Source organism: Staurois parvus, unplaced genomic scaffold (assembly GCF_062004578.1).
Source record: "Staurois parvus isolate SC_StPar_1 unplaced genomic scaffold, SC_StPar_1.0 ptg000327l, whole genome shotgun sequence".
Taxonomy (NCBI): domain Eukaryota; kingdom Metazoa; phylum Chordata; class Amphibia; order Anura; family Ranidae; genus Staurois; species Staurois parvus.
In genome coordinates, this window is record NW_028318123.1 from 5867830 (window position 1) to 5888943 (window position 21114).

A 21114-nucleotide genomic window follows, 5' to 3' on the forward strand; every position below is an offset into this window, starting at 1 on the left:
CACCAATAAGTACTGACCCCTTTCTGATCTGTCTACCTCATTATATTCTAATTCTCTCTCCCCCCTCGATCCTAGTTTAAATATTCCTCCAGCCTTCCCATAAACCTCTCTCCCGGGCACAGCAGACCCCCTTCCATTTAGGTGCAAACCATCTCTAGCATATAGGTGGCAACCTAATGAAAAGTCAGCCCAGTGCTCTAGAAACCCAAATCCTTCCCTCTTACATCAGGTCTTTAGCCATGCATTGAGTTCTCTAATCTCCCCCTGTCTTTCCTGAGTTGCATGTGGCACAGGTATTATTTTAGAGAATATCACCTTGGAGGTCCTTCCCTTCAACTTGCAGCCTAGTTCTTTAAATTGATTCTTGAGGAGCCTCCACCTTCCATGTATTCTGTCCTTGATTCCAACATGGACCAAGACAGCTGGGTCATGCCCAGCCCCTCCCAGTAATATATCAGTCCGGTCAACCACATGCAGAACCCTGGCACCAGGGAGACAGCAAACCATTTGGTTGAGGCGATCCTGGCAACAAATTATTCTATCAGTCCTTCTGATTATAGAATCCCCTACTACCATCAGCTGTCTAGGCCTTCCTGCACTACCCTCACCACACCTCCCAGATGTTAGGGATAGCAATGACATCCAGGGCTGCCACCGCTGAGCTTGCCACCCCCACATCTTCACCCAACTTGGAAAATCTTTTTGGTGCACAAACCCAGGGCCGGCCTTCCTTTTCTGTGAGCCCCTACCATTCCCTCTCGTTACAGTAACCTATTTTCCTACCTGATAGCCCCTCCGCCCTCCACATCAATCCCATTAGCTACCTGCTCAGAGAGCAGAAGACCCCTTTCAAGGTTGTCGGTTCTGCCCAGTTTTAAAACTTGCTCCTCCAGATCTCGAATGTGAGTTTCCAGAAGAGCAACCCGCTCACATCTGTCGCAGCGGTATCCATCCTGGAGCTTGCTCCATTATTGTATACATGCACTGCACAACACCTTCAACCCTGCTAGCACACATTATCCCAGTTACAATATTAATAGGAAATATCAGTTGTCACTTACAGGTTAGTAGACTCCTGTTATAATCTCCTGTTTTCAACTCCGGTTTTTTAACTCCCCTTATCAAATTGCAAATGTCCACTTGGTCAAAGGTCCAGCAAGCAAAATACAGGCAAGCTCAAGAATGAGTGAGCTCTACAGCAAGTTACATAGTACCTGTATCATCTATGACCAATAAACCCCCCCTTAATTAGCAGACTGAAGGAAAGCCAGGAAAGGAAGAAAAAAAAATGCTATTTAAAAAGTGACAGAAAAAGTGATTTTATAAAAGTAAAAGCTTTTAGCAAGACCCAAAGAAGAAAATAAAACAACTACAAGCACCAGCAATCACCAGCAGTCAAAAGTAAACTTTTTCCCTCTCCACTCAAATTTCCCACTCTTTTTAGCTATCAGCCAGCAAAAAAATGCCAGTAAAAACCTATTTATCAAAGACCCACCATTGGTAGTAAGCTTTATTAATAGCCACATACAGGGACGATGCTACCACTAGGCGAACTGGGCAGCCGCGACTCACGGACAACTCTGACATGACGGTTAAAATTAAAATGGTTGTGGTGCCCAAGCGAATCAAAACAGACACACAGTCAGAGAGCTTCCTGCCCCTACCTCCTCTGCCTCTAGGAAGTCAGGTGTTGCCTCCCTGTTTGCTGACTTGTCTGTGCTGAGTGAAGGGGTTTGGCTACCTGAGGGACACCAGCCAGTGTTGAGCCGATCAAATGTGGGAGCACGTGGGGAGATAGAGGAGGATGTAGCTTTTCTGTCTGAAAAGTGGACCAATTACAAGGACCACACAGCCGGAAGTGTGAAGAGCAGCTGCTGCAGACTTGGCTGGAGCAAGGAGGAACAGGGTTCCGACCAGAGCAAGGAGGTGCAGGGACAGACTGTCACTAAGACACAGAGCTGAACAGAGAGAGACCAGATGCAGGAGACAAATCTGGAGTGAGTGTGGAAGAGACCAGACTGTGTCTAGGCCGTCACCCAGAGCAGACTGTGTAGGCCAGAGCCAGCCAGCGGTCACCCAAAGCAGTCAGTGAAGGCCAGCATAGCCAGCCTGAGTGGGCAAAACAACCCATCCAGAGTGAGAGGACTTTGTTGACTTGACACAGTAACCTCCATGTCACCTCCATCCTACACACAGTCATCTCCATGTCACCTCCATCCTACACACAGTCATCTCCATGTCATTTCCATCCTACACAAAGTTATCTCCATGTCACCTCCATTCTACACACAGTCATCTCCATGTCATTTCCATCCTACACAAAGTCATCTCCATGTCACCTCCATTCTACACACCGTCATCTCCATGTCATTTCCTGCACACACTGTTTTATTTCAAACTGGTTGTAGAGCCTCGAGCCTTTACAACCACTTGACTGCTGGGCTGTATACTGTAAGAGACTTTATAAAGGGACAGTGTTCTGACTTAATGAATTAAAACACAAACCTAAAAATCTAGGTTTAATTTACTGGGATTTGGCAAAGATCGTTGGGTTGTAAAAACGTAGGTTTAATTTGTTGGGATTTGGCAGAGACTGTCGGGCTGTATGCTGTAAAAGACTTCAGAAAGGGATGGTACGCTGACTTAATGCCTTTAAACATAAACCTACAAATCTAGATTTAATTTACCTTTTTACAGTTAGGTGGAGTCATGCAAATCATTTTATCCACTGTTTTATACCACAACCAAATGCTCCTTTTTCACCGCCATGCTTGCATATTGCTGTTTCACACCACCATAGGTGTAAGATATGAAAAACATGGCTTTATGGAGTAAGGCTTGTACCAAGAAGTACCAAGAAAGGATAGATAGACTACTTATGGAGAGGTGGATCAGAAGCCTCCTGAAGTACTATGATAAACATCATTACCTATTCAAAGCAAAATATTTCTTTAGAACAGTAACTGCTTTCCCTGTAGCATTTCTGCATTTGGGTGTTCAAATCTTAATTGGTGTCCATACAAAAAAAAAATGTCGTTTAGATGTTGTAAGAGACCTAAAATGTTAGTTCTGCATATCTGTACTGATTTGTTGAGCAGGAAGGTGAGGGATGTTCACAGCATACCCACATAAGTTTGAAGCAGTAGATAAGAACAAAGAGTTCCTTCCTGAGTGTTCTGGTGGCTTATACCTTTAAAGTGTTACTAAACCCATAACAGTAAAATCAGTCTGTATATGCAGTAAAGCATGCTTGTTATAATCACTGCGGAACCTAAGGTGTTAATCCTCTGCATTGTGTAAAAAGGATGTTTGATCCAGTCTTCTCTGAGTCTCCCCTACTTCCACATTCCCCATTTTATCTCCTGATAAAACACAGCCTCAGGGACACTCTGCAAATGCTCAGTTTGGTGTGTACTGCTAGAGGGTTTCTTTCTTTTTCTTGAGAGGGTGCATGTGATTAGCACAGGGCCAATCAGCACTGTCCAGACAGAGAGTCAGGGTTATGCAATCTCATGGGGTAGTGAGAGGAGAATGAAACCTCAGAGGGTCAGAGGTTATACAGCTTCATAGAACAGTCAGAGCAGGATGAAAACTCCTCCTACAAGCTTTAACTAGTGCTCAGCTGGACAATGATAGAAGTCACAAGACTGCTCTAACTACTGGTGAGAAAAGGTGTTTAGCAGTTTACATTTACTAAAATAAATGCATTTCCATGTCCTGTGCACTGTGGGAGACCAGCTATAGTGAATGCAGGGTCCTGGGTTTAGTAACACTTTAATACTGAAATGTGTTTGACATGATAGGGAAAATGTTGACCTGATTAACAAGCAGTTGTGTCTGGGTTGTCAGGCTGCAGTTATGCTACGTTAGCCAAACTACTGGGCTGGAAATTCTCTCTATCGTTGGAAATTTCAGCAGCACTTTGCTGACCATGGTCCATTATGTTCAGAAAGCTTTTTTTTTTACGCATGACCTTGTTTTATGGTTTGTTTTAAATGTATAAAAGATAAAGATGTTGTTAATGCCATGGTGTGCATTACAAATTTGGGGAAAATACATAAACACTACATTTTGTGGTTATTGAATTTGTGTTGGATGTGATGAGAAATAAAACACAATAGCTGATATAAACATTATAATGTAGCTTGAGACTAACATTGTTCAACAGCCAGAAAATGTTCTTGGCTTTTCTAATACAACTCTATGGTTCTTGCAAGATGACAAACTGTAGAATACAACATTGGATTGTAGACTGCACCTCTGTTTCTTGAATCACAAAACATACACCATTAATAAATACACAAACAACAAAGAATACGGTATTAAATGGCTGAAGCACCTTTATTGGTTTATAAATTGGAAATGCAGAATACAGTAACTTTAATAAATACTGAAAATTCAAAACATATCACTCAGTCATAGAACTTGAGCGAGATAAAATAAATATTCATTCACAATGTTCCCACCAGCCGAGACTTGTTGAAAACAAGAACGGGCCTACCCCAAGCCCGCGGCCATTTCAATACAGCTTGTAGACCCAGACTGAAAATATCCAGGCCAACATCAGGCAAATGAACATCATCTTGCCTATATAAACCAGAAAGACCTCCTTCAAGATCAATATGACTAAATGAAAAACTGTAACGTAAAGGAGTGAACTTTTCAATTGAATGGTTGAGAGTCTCGTAACTATCTCAAGAGGTTTACGCTCATAAGAACATAACCACAAGAGGCGTGGCACAATCTCTGAAAAAAAATCACGCAAGTATTAGGAAAGGAAAGCTTAACACGATGCAAATCTCTCTTGATCATAAAGATCAAATCTAAAGTAAAGATTATTCCACTGTAGACCTCGGATTCCCTTCCAAAAGACACAAAAAACTATGACTGATGAGTAACAACACTGGGATGCTCATTTATGAGCCCAGTATATATAGGAATATATAATAATCCAGATGTTAGACTTGACACCTGTGGAATCTGAGCAATAGATTAGGGTGGACATAAACATCGAATCTTTGTGACTCCCATCTTCCCAATTTCATAATATTGGCATCATTGAGGCCCAATCTAGCAACGTCTGTGGGATGCTTGTTTATGAGCCCAGTATACATAGGAATGTCCAATAATCCAGACGTTCGACTTGACACTTATGGATTCTGAGAGATAGATTAACGTGGACATAAAGGTTGAATCTTTGTGACTCCCATCTTCCCAATTTCATAATAATGGCACCACCGAGGCCCAATCTAGCAGATTCTGTGGCAGCTCCAATACAAAAGGAGTGAGGTGAAAATTTGTATTGCAAGAGATCCAGATAGAAGAGACAGGGAGAAAATATAGCAGAAAATTGAAATTTTGTTAGAGGAGAAAGGTCCAAATGGACTAAAAAAAAATCACCATAACAATAAGGACTAACAGATAAGTATTTGCCAATTATAAGGTGTGGGCAAATGATCGCCACAGGCATTTAAAGTGAGCCAAAAACCCATATCATTTTGGTCAGTTTTAGACTGTCTTATGAAGATCTGCATACTATTATGAAAAACAGCAACTTCATCGTACATTACACCAGACTTACCACTCCTGTTATTCGGAACGAATTCATAAATATGGAGAGCCGCAAAGAAACAGGATAAAAGCCGTATGAAAAAGTAATGCTTTATATTCTTAATGACAAACAACAGAAGTGGACAGGCAGTTGTTTGAAGACACAATTGGTTTAACAAAATTGGTCTGCACATATCAGGAACAACTGTAGTTGTTCTATATCCCTTGAGGGCTTTCCTAACAGAGAAAAATTTAGTACAGGTCGGTAAATTATAAAGTTTAAAGAAAAAAAGAGACTCCCACTAAAGGTTTTACAATGTGGCTATAAGAAAATTGAAGTTGCATCAGAGAACAGAGAAAAGCCAAGACAAATTGTTCTGAAGGAGATTGACTAGAAATCCTTATTAAATAGAACCCATCTCTGCCATGCAACTGAATAATTGGCCCATGTTTTTGGAGTAAACAAGTTCCTAATAGCAGATAAAACAGCAGCTAAATTAAATTCCAGAGATGATTTGGGCAAGCATGACCCACTGGATCTGCAGATGAGAGGAGTTGTCTAAAACAAACCAGCTGAAAATGAGATAATGCATCAGCGACAACATTCATCTTCCCTGGTACAAATTGTGCTTTAACCCAGATACTCAATCTCAGGCATAGAAAAACAAAAAGTTGCACAAATTTGATTACAAAAATGGATTTAGAAGAGAGACAATTAATTGCGTAAATTACTCCCTTGTTGTATGAATGAATAATGATCCTTTTATTAGCAAATTGTTCCCCCCAAAATTCAAATGTCACCACAATGGGGAAAAGTTCCAGTAAAACTATATTCATAGTAGCTTCTTTAAAAACCCATGAAGGTGACCACAGCACCAATGAGTGTGCCAGATTGCTGCAAAGGCTAAAGAACCAGAATCATCATTAAAAATTACTAAATCTGCAGATTAAATAAAATCCTCTTGAAAGAAGGATCAACCATTATAGTCATTCAGAAAACAAGACCATACCAGGAGATCATCTTTAAGAGCAGAAGTAAAACAAAATATGTGAAAAAGAGGAATTGAACCCAGAAGACATGGCAAAGAATAAATGTCTTGACAAAAAATCCTGCCTACTGGCATGATCCTGGATGCAAAAGCGAGTAAACCTGGCAAAGATTGAAGTTCTTTCAATAAAAACTTTCTTACGCAAGAAAAAGGATTTTAATAACTGAAGTCTGGCTATTTTAAGGGGGGGCTTATAATAGTTTTACCCACTAATTCAATAACCGGAGAAGGAAACACAGTTTTGTCAAAAGCTAGGGGAATACCAAAGGCATTGGCTATAAGAAAAACACACAAGCAAAGTAATAATGAACAAACAGGAGAATCAGGAAGATCAACAGAAAGGAAATCATACAGATAATGGATCACACCATTAAAACTTGACTCATAAATAAGAACCCACTGCAAAAAGGTAGCAAAGCTTCGAAGTAATAGCAAGACAGGGAGCACCCCATGAGCAAACACATATCATAGCAGAAAAAAAATGATCAAAATAAAAGCCTTAAGAACTGTAGGAAGTAGGGGCAATAGGCAATAGTCTGAAAGCAGGTTGAATATCCGATTTGTCGGAAAACGCACCTTGACCGAAATTTCTTACAAGTTTAACAGCGTCATCAAAAGTAGCATACAGTCAGGTCCATAAATATTGGGACATCGATACAATTCTAACATTTTTGTCTCTATACACCACCACAATGGATTTGAAATGAAACAAACAAGATGTGCTTTAACTGCAGACTGTCAGCTTTAATTTGAGGGTATTTACATCCAAATCAGGTGAACGGTGTTGGAATTACAACAGTTTGCATATGTGCCTCCCACTTGTTAAGGGACCAAAAGTAATGGGACAGAATAATAATCATAAATCAAACTTTCAATTTTTAATACTTGGTTGCAAATCCTTTGCAGTTAATTACAGCCTGAAGTCTGGAACGCATAGACATCACCAGACGCTGGGTTTCACCAGACGCTGGTGATGCTCTGCCAGGCCTCTACTGCAACTGTTCCTGCTTGTTCTTGGGGCATTTTCCCTTCAGTTTTGTCTTCAGCAAGTGAAATGCATGCTCAATCAAATTCAGGTCTGGTGATTGACTTGGCCACTGCATAACATTCCATTTCTTTCCCTTAAAAAACTCTTTGGTTGCTTTTGCAGTATGCTTTGGGTCATTGTCCATCTGCACTGTGAAGCGGCGTCCAATGAGTTCTGAAGCATTTGGCTGAATATGAGCAGATAATATTGCCCAAAACACGTCAGAATTCATCCTGCTGCTTTTGTCAGCAGTCACATCATCAATAAATACAAGAGAACCAGTTCCATTGGCAGCCATACATGCCCACGCCATGACACTACCACCACCATGCTTCACTGATGAGGTGGTATGCTTAGGATCATGAGCAGTTCCTTTTCTTCTCCATACTCTTCTCTTCCCATCACTCTGGTACAAGTTGAAGGGTGTTTTCTTCACTAGGGAAAGAATTCTTCGGTCATCCACCACAGTTGTTTTCCGTGGTCTTCCGGGTCTTTTGGTGTTGCTGAGCTCACTGGTGCGTTCCTTCTTTTTAAGAATGTTCCAAGCAGTTGTTTTGGCCATGCCTAATGTTTTTGCTATCTATCTGATGGGTTTGTTTTGTTTTTTCAGACTAATGTTGGCTTGCTTCACTGATAGTGACAGCTCTTTGGATCTCATCTTGAGAATTGAAAGCAACAGATTCCAAATGCAAATAGCACACTTGAAATGAACTCTGGACCTTTTATCTGCTCATTGTAATTGGGATAATGAGGGAATAACAGACACCTGGCCATGGAACAGCTGAGAAGCCACTTGTCCCATTACTTTTGGTCCCTTAACAAGTGGGAGGCACATATGCAAACTGTTGTAATTCCTACACCGTTCACCTGATTTGGATGTAAATACCCTCAAATTAAAGCTGACAGTCTGCAGTTAAAGCACATCTTGTTTGTTTCATTTCAAATCCATTGTGGTGGTGTATAGAGCCAAAAATGTTAGAATTGTGTCAATGTCCCAATATTTATGGGCCTGACTGTATGTAACAGAAGACAAAGAGGGGTCAATATCATCATTTAATGAACCTCCTTGGGGAAAAGAAAGATGATGATTAAGATGGAACAAATTGGGTACTTTCTTGGGAACTAAATCTAAAGGGGAGATGTGAAAATGAATAAATGGTGGACAAGAAAAAGGACAGAAATGTTTTCATCATTTTTCCAGAAACACTTGACTATACATATCAACAGATATAAATTTTTTAACCATCGCGCAATCTGAACCAGAAAATACAGGTAGTTTGAAACTGGAACAAAAAACATCAATTAAAAGCCGAGCTTTCCCCTTGTTTGGGTAAAGAAGAAGGCAGGAGTGCATTTTTTCCAGCTTCACTGGTGTGCAGGCTTTTTTGAAAAATCTCCCTTGCAACTTGGGCAGCATTAATGGCCCTTTTAAAACATTTGCATACTGGATGAGTACCAAAGCAGAAAGAGCATTCAAACCTATAGCAGCGTGATGCTGCCCATTTGTACTGAGATTCATTAAAAGCTGCTGTGAAGCTGCTGCCATGCCCAGCCTGACAGGCATAGACCACTGCTGAGCTGGAGACCGGGGAAGCCATACGAGGAGAAGTTCGTTTGTTGCCTGGAGACTGGGGAAGCCATACAAGGAGCCACTCGTTGTTTAGGGGAGGAGCACCAACATTGTTTACGCCCCTGCTGCTGCGTGTGGGAAGGTTCGTCTCCTCGACTTGATCCGACGGCCTAAGCGCTGCCCAGTGGTGATGTCATCTGGTTCCTCCTCTAGTGGACGGTGATTGTCAGCTTGACCCAAAGCCATAGAGGACTCAGGGCGCTCTGGAGATGAGCTGCACTGAAGCCAGCGGGATTGGGTACGTTGATCCACAGAGGGTCTTGCTAGCAGTGGAGGTCTTGCCAGGGTTTCCGGCAAGGTTCTCCGGGAGGTCGCAGGGAGGTCTTTGGATTCCATCTCCAGCATCAGCTCCTCTTCTGCCAAGGCCAGGCACCTCCACAACCAGTCCTCTCCACTGTCACTTGCCGCCTTTTCAAGGACCCTTCGGACCAGCGTCTTCTTGACCTTTAACAGCCGGCAAGCTCCTGTATTATAGCTCGAGCTGATCCCGGTCAACTGTGAAAAGAGGCTGAAGGTAGGATCCTTAAGTAGTGCTGTAGAATCTTCTGGAAAAACATTTTTCCTGCTGCAAGTACACATGATGTTCCAGCTCAGTCTTAAAGGGGAGTGACATAAAATATCGATTCAATTTTTTTTTTTTTTTTTTAAATGAGAGTGGAATATGACAGTCACAAGTCTATGTGTGTGGACCCTAATTTGTGCCCCCTTTTTCCATTACTGACCTATCTGAGTCTGAATTGAAGTAAATGATGCACAGAATAACAAAGCTGTCCAACAGCAGTTGAAAGTAACAAAATCAAACCTGTTAGCGAGCAAAACCTTAAGTGTTAGTTCACCTTTACCAGAAACCTGCCTATGCAGATAAGGGGTGGAGAGTGCAAAATCAGGTGCACTTCTACATAGAAACCAATCAGGTTCCAGGTTTTATTACTAAAGCTTAACTGAACAAGCTGAGGTTAGAAACTGACTGGCTACCATGCACAAGGGCACCAGATTCTAAGTGAACCAGTTTTAGTAAATGTTCCCCACAGTTTCTTTGTCTAAAGTTGAACAATACCATTGCTATAGGTGTAGACTATTTATGTACCTCATGAAGCCTGAATACTACCAGGACATTGCTAAGTGAGGCCTAGTCATTACTGTACACCTCCACCACCCTAGGAGTGAGCACTCTCTGAATCAAAGCCTCTCACATGCTACTTCTCTCCCCTGATGCAGTAGCTCCTTATTCAGCTTCGGCATTATTAGTGCTGATGAGGAGAAATAACCACATAGGAATATGTATTTTTCTTAATTCTAATAAATACCATAAGATTCCAAATGGACATTTGATCACACTTGTCCAGTAGCTTAGCAATAACTAATGAGTCCTTGAAGTAACTACTGTGCTTGACTAAAATGATGCTTGTTTCCATACAGAGATCAGTGCCACAGTAGTTCAGATGCCGTAACTGTAAAAGCTGTTCCACGTTGGAGATAATGAAACAAATTGGCAATACATATTCTTTAACAGGATGAGTCTACCAAAACAGTAGATTTCAGCACAGGATCACAATACTGCTATGTTTCACTGCAAGAAGGGTTTGTCCTTGATGGATCCCATGCACAGCAGAGATTAGTATATAAACAGGGGCTTAGTTTCACATTAACCTCCCTAGTGGTATGATTATTTCAGATTTTTGGTGCTGAAAGCGGTAACATTATTTTGCATGGAAATATGTAGTTTTTTTATTGTAGGCCTGTCATTTTTAGGAATAACTCACTGAATTCTGTCTGAACAAGAGAGTCAAGTAAACGTTCCGGATATGATAAAACTTGAAACACGAAATCATAAATTATAATTTAATAAATAATCATAACAAATAATAATATAATAGTAATAAATTTAATTCAATAATATAATCAAACCAAAAACACTGAAATTTGAAATATAGCGCCAAGTTCGCACATCGCTGAGCAAAGTCGCAGAATCGTTTTCAGTGTCTGATGACGAATTTCCCCACAAATCATTATCACTCAATTCTGCAAGTGGTTCTGATTTACTATCGCTGTTCTCTAGCTGGTCTAAAACCGATTTTGACCTAAAGGGACGCTTTTTGGACGCCATGGACTTTTCCCAGTTTCCAGGCAGAAAGAACAGTCAAAATGCAGACAGGGCACAGGACAAAGCAGTAGGGACAAAATATATGTGAAATGCTTTGAAACAGCAATGTCTTGCTATGTAATAATCGTTTTTTAAAAAAATGACATTTTTTAAAACTTTCAAATTTGCCGCCGGTTCCGGCACCCGTACGTCCCGACGCTCTCAGGGAACGGAACACGGAAGCCGGATGCCGGCATCGGCCGGAGGAGATGGCTGGGGACGCTGCAGGGGACACATCGTGGGAGCGAAGGACAAGGTAAGCGCTGCAGGGAATCCCTGAGCAATGCCGCATGTTAAGCCCGAGTGTAGCTCGGGGTTACCGCTTGTGGTACTGAAATTTTACCCCGAGCTATACTCGGGAATACCACCAGGGAGGTTAAGGAAGGTAGTGCGAGGGCTGTGGTTATAAAGAGGGTTAGTATGAGGTCTGGGGCTATAAGGAGGGTTAGTATGAAAGCTGGCGGTTTCAAGGAGGATTAATGCAAGGGTTGGGGTTACAAAAAGGTTTGTGTGAGTTAAAGTTATAAGAAGGGTTAGCATGAAAGTTGGGGGATTCAAGGAGGATTAGTGTAAGAGTTTGGGTTACAAAGCGGGTTAATGTGAGAGCTGGAGTTATAGGAAGGGCTAGTGTGAGAGTTGGGGTTAGATGAAGGGTTGGTGTAAGGGTTGGAGTTAAAGGAATGGTAAGTAGAAATACGTGTGATAAAAAATAGTTTTGATTAGTTTCAAATTCATTCGTTAAGTCAATTATTTTGTTTTGTCATATTTGTTACGTTAAAATAATTCATTTTCGGAAATTGCTTCATACATTCGGATTTGTTTAGTATTTTTTTGTTCCAAATGAATTTGTATTTTCTGAAGTTAATCAGAAGATTCGGATTAATTTGTTATGTTTCCAGTGCAACTTTGCATTGCAGCTTGGATGCCTTGAACACTTGCTTGCAACTTTGATGCAAAATTGACTTGCTTTCAACTTTGATGTGAAAGTAACTTGCAGCTTCGATGCAAAATTAACTTGCTTGCAACTTCGATGTGACTTTGATGTTTTGCGACTTTGACCAGCCATAACGATATAGAATATGACACATATTATTGAACTTGCAAAACCCTCTGAAGTCGCAAACAAATTAAACAAATGAATATGAATGATTTCTTTGTTTTTGTTAGAATTAATTTCAGATTCGTTGAAATCTGTTACTAATGTGAATCAAATATTTGGATACATCTGAATCTCCAAATAACAAAAATTTTATTAGAATCTTTACTCATAACAAAATGAATTGCATATGTCTAAGGTTAAAAAGGGTTGGTGTATGGGTTGGGGTTATAAGAAGAGTTAGTATGAGTGAGACCCAGGGCCGGTGCTAGACTATTTTGTGTCCTAGGCCAGACCAGCTACTTGTGCCCCCTCCAAAAATAAATAAATAAAAATTTGTAAAAACAGTAGAAAATATTAAATCAACAAAACATGAGACTACTATATTTCTTTTAATTTGCAAAAATAGGTGCCATAAGATGCAACCAGCACCAATATTAAAGAGAAAACCAGTGTCACGGACGGACTGTATCAGTGACAGGATGACAGTTGCAGTGAGTGGAGGATGATGGATACACACACAACACCTGAACTAAGCGACCCCACACTGTGAGAGATCCCACACAACACACCACCACCAGTACGGACACAGATCAGCAGGCCCTGCAGGCACAAGAAGAGCAGGCTGTGGGATTGTGATGATGTCATCACTCACTGACTCGTTGCGCATGTGATGGATGGCCAGCCGGCTGGATCATACTCACACAGACATGAGACACCATATTCAGACATTACCTTCCTCTGCAGGCGCAGCGCCACCTCTGCTGATGGATGGGATGGGATGATAAGAGATGGAACTCCACAGTGATCAACAGCCACCAGCCAGCTTGCAGTAAGGGACTGAGTCTGAGAGGAACACTGGAGGGAGTGGCAGTGTCAAGGTCCTACCTTTTCCCAGAGGTTGTGTTGCTCCATGTGCTGGCATCCATCTTGGATTTCTGCTGAGCATGGTGGGAATCTTTTATGCCTTCAGGTCTCTGAGGTCCATCCCCCAGAGGGGTGTGGCTGATTACATATAAGCCTGTGGTCCGCACATGCTCTTTGCACTTGTGTCTTGTGTCTTTGTGTTGCTATAACTCTGTTCTGACTCTCGTGACTCTCCTGGAATCTGACTCGGCTTGTGACTCAACTATTCTTTGTGTTCTCCTTTGATCTGACCCTCTGTTGCTGAACCCGGCTCGTGACCTGTGATTCTCGTCTGCTGTCCTGTACTGTTTTGTCCCGTTGTTGTTGACCCGGCCTGCCTGACTACTCTATTGTCTTTTCCACCAGCTACACGCCATTGGCGGCGGCCATTACTGCAACTGAGGTGTCTCGGGGGCCGCGACCTGGTTCCTGGCTGCGTCAAGTCCATCCCCACCATCAGGGGCCCTGGTGAAGGGCAGCCTGGGACTTAGACTCCGCGCCCTGAGGGACTTCGGTCTGTGGGTGGTGGTTGTCGTCAGCCAGTGCGTTACATTGTTATTAGGCCTGCCTGTCAGTTCCTCAGCTCCTGCAATGACAGGTAGCTCAGCTGCTACACTGGCCCCAGACATCCAGCATCTTCCTCTGTCCTTTCATCATCCCCTGTCGCCCCTCCCCTCAGTTGAAGGATCATTTGTGACGTGGCAGCATCCCATACAGAGAGAGAGAGTGCCGACCTCTGCAGCACCCAGGCACCCCTAGGTGGCAGTGCTCCCTAGGCTGCTGCCTAGTTTGCCTAGTGCAAGCACCGGCCCTGGTGAAACCTGGGGGTTACAATGAGAATTAGTGTGGGGGTTGGGGTTACAACAAAGGTTAGGGTAAAAGTGGGGTTACATGGCTGGTTATTGGTTGGAAGACAGAAAGACCTCTTTCTGTCTGCATTTTGTGGGGAAATCTACAATTGCAAAGACCCTGCCACTTATACTGGATTTTATTATCCTGGCTTGCAAGAATGTATATTATGTCAAAAAAGGCTTTAAACAGTACAATAGTTCATTTGAAGTGCACTGATCCATACAGAAAAGTACAAAAGTGCTAAAAGAACAAAAATGATAAGTAGAGATGTCTTCTCTTTGAAATGTTGTTACTACAGGAAAACAATTACTAGATGCTGCTTATCGGTCTGCTAGCGATGGACTGGTGGCAAGCTGAGCTGTGAGACATGCTGCCAGCCAGGTCTTGCTCTGATGTTAAAGAGCAGCCCTGGAAAAATAATGGCTTTTAGCTCATAAGAGCAGAGTTAAGCGCTTCCTGGTAAAAGCTGCAGGGTTATTAATACAGCCAGGGAACTGAAACACGTGGGACTCAATCCCTTTAATAAAATTGTAAGGCATGTTTTAAAGGTCAGGGCTCTCCAGAAGACAGGAAGACAGAGCCCTGTTTAACAGACATCAAACAGTGTTCTGATGCATTCAATGTATAAACTGTGACAAAGTGGTTCGGGTGCTTTTAAGGTGAAGATTGACTTTCCTGGAACTATTTATACATTTGTAAAAATGTTAAAAACTGTGATCTGGAACAACAGTTGCTTTCGTTTTGTCTTGCACAAAATGAATTTAGACTGTAGGTTCATGGCTTACTGCTCTCATTACCTATGTTATGAATTCCTTTTCAGCCCTATTTAATATAACACAAAGCAATGTGCAACTGCAGTGATCCACAGCAACCACATGATTATAGTGGCATCTAAACCTCTATATATCTGGTACAAAAAGAATTAACCACTACCGGGCACTTATACCCCCTTCCTTACCAGGCCAATTTTCAGCTTTCAGCACTCTCACACTTTGAATGACAATTGCGTGGTCATGCAACATTGTACTCATATGAAATTTTTATCACTTTATTCTCATAAATAGAGCTTTCTTTTGGTGGTATTTACGCACCGCTGGGTGTTTTACTTTTTGCGCTATAAACAAAAAAAATAAGTTTCTTTGTTTCTATTATAAAATTTTGTAAACAGGTAATTTTTCTCCTTAACTGATGTGCGTTGATGAGGTTGTACTGATAGGCAGCTCTGATGGGCACTGATAGGCAGCACTGAAGGGCACTGATAGGCAGCACTGAGGCGGCACAGATAGGCGGCGCGGATGGGTGGCACTGATGATGGGTACTGATAGTCGGCACTAATAGTCGGCACTGATAGGTGGCACTGACTGGCGGCACTGCTGGGCATTGACTGGTGCAACTGCTGGGCGCTGACTGGCGCAACTGCTGGGCACTGACTGGCGGCACAGACTGGCGACACTGCTGGGCTGCACTGATGGGCACTAGTGGGTGGCACTGATGGTACAGGTGGGTGGCACTGATGGGCGGCACAGGTGGGCGGCACTACTGGGCACAAGTGGGCGGAACTGGTGGGTGGCATTGCTGGGCACCGATCATCAGGGCACGGATGATCAGTGCCAATCCCTGCTCTGACAACTGCCGGTTCTCGGCAGTACTTTCCTCACGCTCTGACAGCATGAGGAAAGTGCAGCCGGGAACCCGCAATTGCATTTCCCTGTGATCAGCGTGTCATTGGATATGGCTGATCACGTGGTAAAAGGCCGCTGTGATTGGCCTTTTACCACAACACGTGATCAGCTCTGTCCGTAGGACACAGCGATCATGGAGATTGCCGGGGGCGCGCAGGAGAGAGCGTTCTGGGAGGAGATGCCCTCCCAGAACTGGCCGGCCGCAGTGCAACCGTCATTCAGACTATCTGCGGTCGGCAACTAGTAAAGTGAAATACCATTCCATCAACTCTGGTTCAGGCATGTGGTCACTCTGGCTGTTACCCTGGGTAAACACTTGTTTTCATAGTTTAAAAAAAGCAAAAGGAATCATTGAACCACTTGTGTACACATCAGAATTCACATTGCACTGGAGCGGCCATGGAGGGACGTTCCACTTACTGTATTTATTCAACGCTGAAACCACCAATAATTACAGGAGAAAATATTGCTTATGACCATGAGGTGGAGATATGGAGACATTCAAAACTTAAAGCAGAGTTCCAGCTCAAAAAAAACCAAAAAAAACAGTCAGCAGCTACAAAAACTGTAGCTGCTGACTTTTAAAATGCAGACACTTACCTGTCCCTCGGTCCAGCGGTGTCCTCACCACGGCTGGTTTCACCGGCCGTCTTCTCTCCTCGGCATCGGCATCTTCAGTGTGGTCACCCAGTTGTGACAGCTTACGGCTTCACAGGCAGGTGCCCACTGCACATGCGTGAGAAGAGCTGCGCTGTGAATCGCCCATAGTCTTCTGGGATCTGACACATGTCCCAGAAGACTATGGAGAGAAAGGGGGGAGGACAACTTTCGCTTCTGATCGCCTAGGTAATCGCAGTGGAAGTGGGAGCAGGTACCTGTCAAATTCGGGTACCCGATCCCCAGAGGTGCCAATCCCTAATGGGAAACGGGGGACAAAGTCTTAAAGAGGAACGATCCCTTTTGGGTGGAAATCCGCTTTAATTTATGAAACTATATTACTTGTAATGAGCCATGAGATAATATGAGGATCTAAATTGTTAACAGCTCCTTAAACTGCTAGCTGTCTGACTGATTCAATGGCGTAAGCACTGATCCGAAACAACTATGCAGATCCGGAGTTCTGACTTTGCTATAACTTTCTAATCAGCATGCCTGTTCCATCTCAGCGATTTAGAAAATACTGTAGCCTAGCAACTAGCATGCTCATAACAAGGTCAGCGATTAAAGTCTCCATTCTTTTGCTCTCAGGACATTTACCTTAAAGAGCGAACAGGAGGCCACACCAAGTATCCCAATTCCATGAAGGCAAGAGTCTCCTTCTATGACACAATGGTTTGCGAAGATTACAGAAATTAGGAACTTGGAGGATCTAACCAAAACTCTGGATCGTAGAAATGGAAAATGAAAGCAGCATTGTTCTATTGAATGGACTTCATTTTTATTCTCTGGAATATCAGTCCCTGACCTTGGATACAGGAAATGAGGATTCTCTAGGACTTCTCGACACTCCTTTTCACCTTCCATCCTGTTCCTCTGTTCCCTCCACTTCCTCGTCCTGTAGACTCTTCTAAATATGAAATGTACAGGAATGTTTGTCTAATTGCTGGTTTATACAATGACAATCACCAGAAGGATGAAGACTTAAGGTGGACATAGATGGATCGAAATTCGGCTGGTTCAGCAGGAACCAGCAGAATTTTGATTCTCCAGTAGTCAAACTGGTTGTACTGAAGCCAATCTATCGATCGAGTTCAGTACAACCAGTCTGTCGGGTTATTTTTCTTGTGATAACTGCCGGCGGATATAGCCGCCAGCAGTGATCATTGTATTCTGCCGGCGGGGAAGGTGCCCCACGCTCTCCACCAGCAGCACACAATAGCGCTGCAAGAGGGATTCCCTCATCAACACTGACTGTTTTGACTGAGGAATCCAGCAATTTTCTTTCTTTCAACACAAGTATGAAGGAAAAAAAAAATTGCATAACGTATGGCCTGCCTAACAGGTGCCTGTTATGTATGACTGCATCTTGTTCATATCTGGGTCATATACGTCTGTATAGTGCTCTCACTGCAAGCTCATTCTCCTCATTCTTTTTGTGAAAATACATTAATATCTTGTACAATTAAAGCATTTACAAAAAAAAATGGCAGAACAGGATCTAAATACCAGAGATGAACTATATACAGTGTACTACAAACAGATACTTATATATTTAAATGGCATTGGCTCTTTAAAGTGGTTGTAAACCTCAGACATGAAATATGAACAAAGCATATCCCTCTGTACTGTGCACTTGACTCAGTTAAGAGCACTAAATGTAATTTCTGTCTGCTGCCTTGTTCCTCTGATATCAGCATGAGTCACTTCTGACAAGTATTCCTGACACCAAGAGAAAAATGGTGACAGGGGAGGGACTTCCAACAGATTGACAGCCTTAGCTTTGTTCCTTCCCTCCAATCAGTTCTCAGCGGTCTCCTCACTGAGCTCTGCAGAATGTAACTTCAGCTCATCTCCCCCTTTTTTTCTGAACTCTCAGACAAGATTTATAAAATCAGCACTTTGAACAGCTGTGGAGAAGGGAAGACTGTAGATAAACAGGTACAACTTATGTAGGAGGATATGTTTAATCTATGTGTATCACCTCAGGCCAGGCACTTCACTGTAAATGGAAGGGTTTACAACTGCTTTAAGTAAAAAACCTGTGAGCCTGTGGTACAAATAAAATACCACCTAATCAATAGAATTGCTGGCAAGAGGCTTCTGCTTTTCTCAGACCAACCTAATATAGGTGACACCTCCATATTCTCAGAAAATTCAAGAACCCAACTACTCACCTGGATTACTTTCAATGATGGTGCATGGCTTACATCACAATATCTCGCAGCTTTCCTACTTGTAGCTACAGTCAAAAACTTGATGTGGTCTTAAACGCATGATAACCAATTACTGAAATAAGGCAATCTCAACAAAGTGATAAATAGGACTATTATGTTGCTGGTGTGTCTCACATCACATCAGAACAAATGACCAGACAAACCAGACCTCCCCACCAACCTGATAAACCTTAACTTTGGACTTCCCTTAGCCTTCCATGAAAAACCCCAGCTGACCAATTCTGTTATACTAAAAACCCTCCAAACAGATTGCTGTGGAAGTAAAACAGTAAGACTCTGTTCGCATCTGTGCGCTAACGTATTACCATGCCTTGTTGTGCGCGACAATTAAAAAAAAAAAAAAAAAAGTATGTGCACTTTCTTGGTGCATTGGGCAGCCTTTTCAAGTGAATGGGCTGTCAGAATGCAAAACATATTAACATGCAGAAAAAATACACATCAACGCACAGCAGTGAATTGATGAGAACCTAGCCTATTTGTGTCACATGAAAGCATCTTGCAATATTTAGCCATAGTCTGTAGTGAAGGGAGAAAAATGTAAAAATCCAAAAGATTCCACCAAGAAAATACTTCTATGGGGCTATGTCCAAATGCCAGAGATGGTCTCACAGAAGTCTATGGGAATTTACTGCACAGGCAAGGCCAACACAGATGATTTTTGGGTCAGAATATAGTGAAATGTGGGATTAGGGAAAGTATGTGGGAAAGGGAAAAAAGGATAAACATTTTTTTACTGACAAAAGGATGGAGCTGCATGAATGGGTGCCATAAATCACTAGTCTTGATAGTCTTTCAAGTACAGAATGTACTGGTGATTTAAGGTTTTCCAGTATAAAAAGCTATTAATATAAATGTGCAATGCAATTTCTTTACTCGTATATTTTCATATTAATATCTGAAATGTTTTAGTGCACATCTAACAAAATTGTCTTACCTTGCTTTATCTGATGATCTTCAAAATTTCCCCCAATTTCTGTTTCGGACCCAATTTCCTTAATAAAATTGGAAGGGAACATTCCAGTCTTTCCATTGAGAACTCCCTCCCACCAGCCTTCTTCCACCTGCACACAAAAAATATAAAAAGTAAATGAGTAAGAGGAATACCTAAATAATTATTTACTACTCCCTTTCAAGTGCATGTTTGATTTGTATTAGTTGATGCTTTGGTTAGATGAAGCCATAGGACTCAATTCAAACGTTTCCAGGGCCATCACACAGTGCAGGCTGCAAGTTTCATGAGTCTCAGACTGACATCTCAGCAGATATTAGGTGCAGTTTAATAAGCATAGTCAGCTTAGAAAGTGCAATTGAAATAGGAATATTAGAAACTTGCATTCTAAAAACAAACGCACAAATACAGTATTTGCCCTTAAAAGAGTCACATACCTATACCGGGGAAAACAGGTTAATAGCAAAAATATATGAGGACAAGTATCAGGGATGTGCGCACGTAATGGTTAAAGCATAGGAATAAGCTAAATAATGCAATGTATGTAGAGCAGTGTACGAGAGCTGTCATTTACAATCAAAGATATTAGTTGTATACAGAACCAATGTATAGGACAAAATCTTCCCTGAGAAATGCTCAGGTGTATAGATATAGAGCCTACATATAAGGACCTTTGTCAGTGTGCTTTTGATTGATTCAGATGGGTTTTGCCTTACCATACAAGTCTATGGAAATGTCAAATGCACCTGTTAATATCTACTGAATTAACCAAGAAGTATCTCAGCTAATATCAAACTGATGCCATGGACACAAGTTCAATGACACAGGCCCTAAAATATCCTGTTGGTTATAGGCAAAGGAGAACAAAAACCTACAGGGTGAAAAAACTACAGTATCTCACAGAAGTGAGTACACCCCTCACATTTTTGTAAATATTTTATTATATCTATTCATGTGACAACACTAAAGAAATTACACTTTGCTACAATATAAAGTAGTGAGTGTACAGCTTTTATAATAGTGTAAATGTGCTGTCCCCTCAAAATAACTCAACACACAGCCATTAATGATTAAACCGCTGGCAACAAAAGAGAGTACACCCCTAAGTGAAAATGTCCAAATTGGGCACAAAGTGTCAATCTTTTGTGTGGTCACCATTATTTTCCAGCACTTCTTTAACCCTCTTGGGCATGGAGTTCACCAGAGCTTCACAGGTTGCCACTGGAGTCCTCTTCCACTCCTCCATGACGACATCAAAGAGCTGGTAGATGTTAGAGACCTTGCACTCCTCCACCTTCTGTTTGAGGATGTCCCACAGATGCTCAATAGGGTTTAG

General features: G+C 42.0%; 1 protein-coding gene across 4 annotated transcripts in view; it reads right to left on the reverse strand.

Moving 5' to 3' along the window:
• The window catches only part of SH3KBP1 (SH3 domain containing kinase binding protein 1), a 544697-nt gene that overhangs the window by 244595 nt on the left and 278988 nt on the right, over window positions 1–21114 (reverse strand). For all 4 annotated transcript variants that reach the window (XM_089683906.1, XM_089683908.1, XM_089683904.1 and 1 more), the window contains exon 5: window positions 19764–19890. In XM_089683906.1, coding sequence (XP_089540032.1) covers window positions 19764–19890 — 127 coding nt within the window. The remainder of the gene's footprint in view (window positions 1–19763; window positions 19891–21114) is intronic.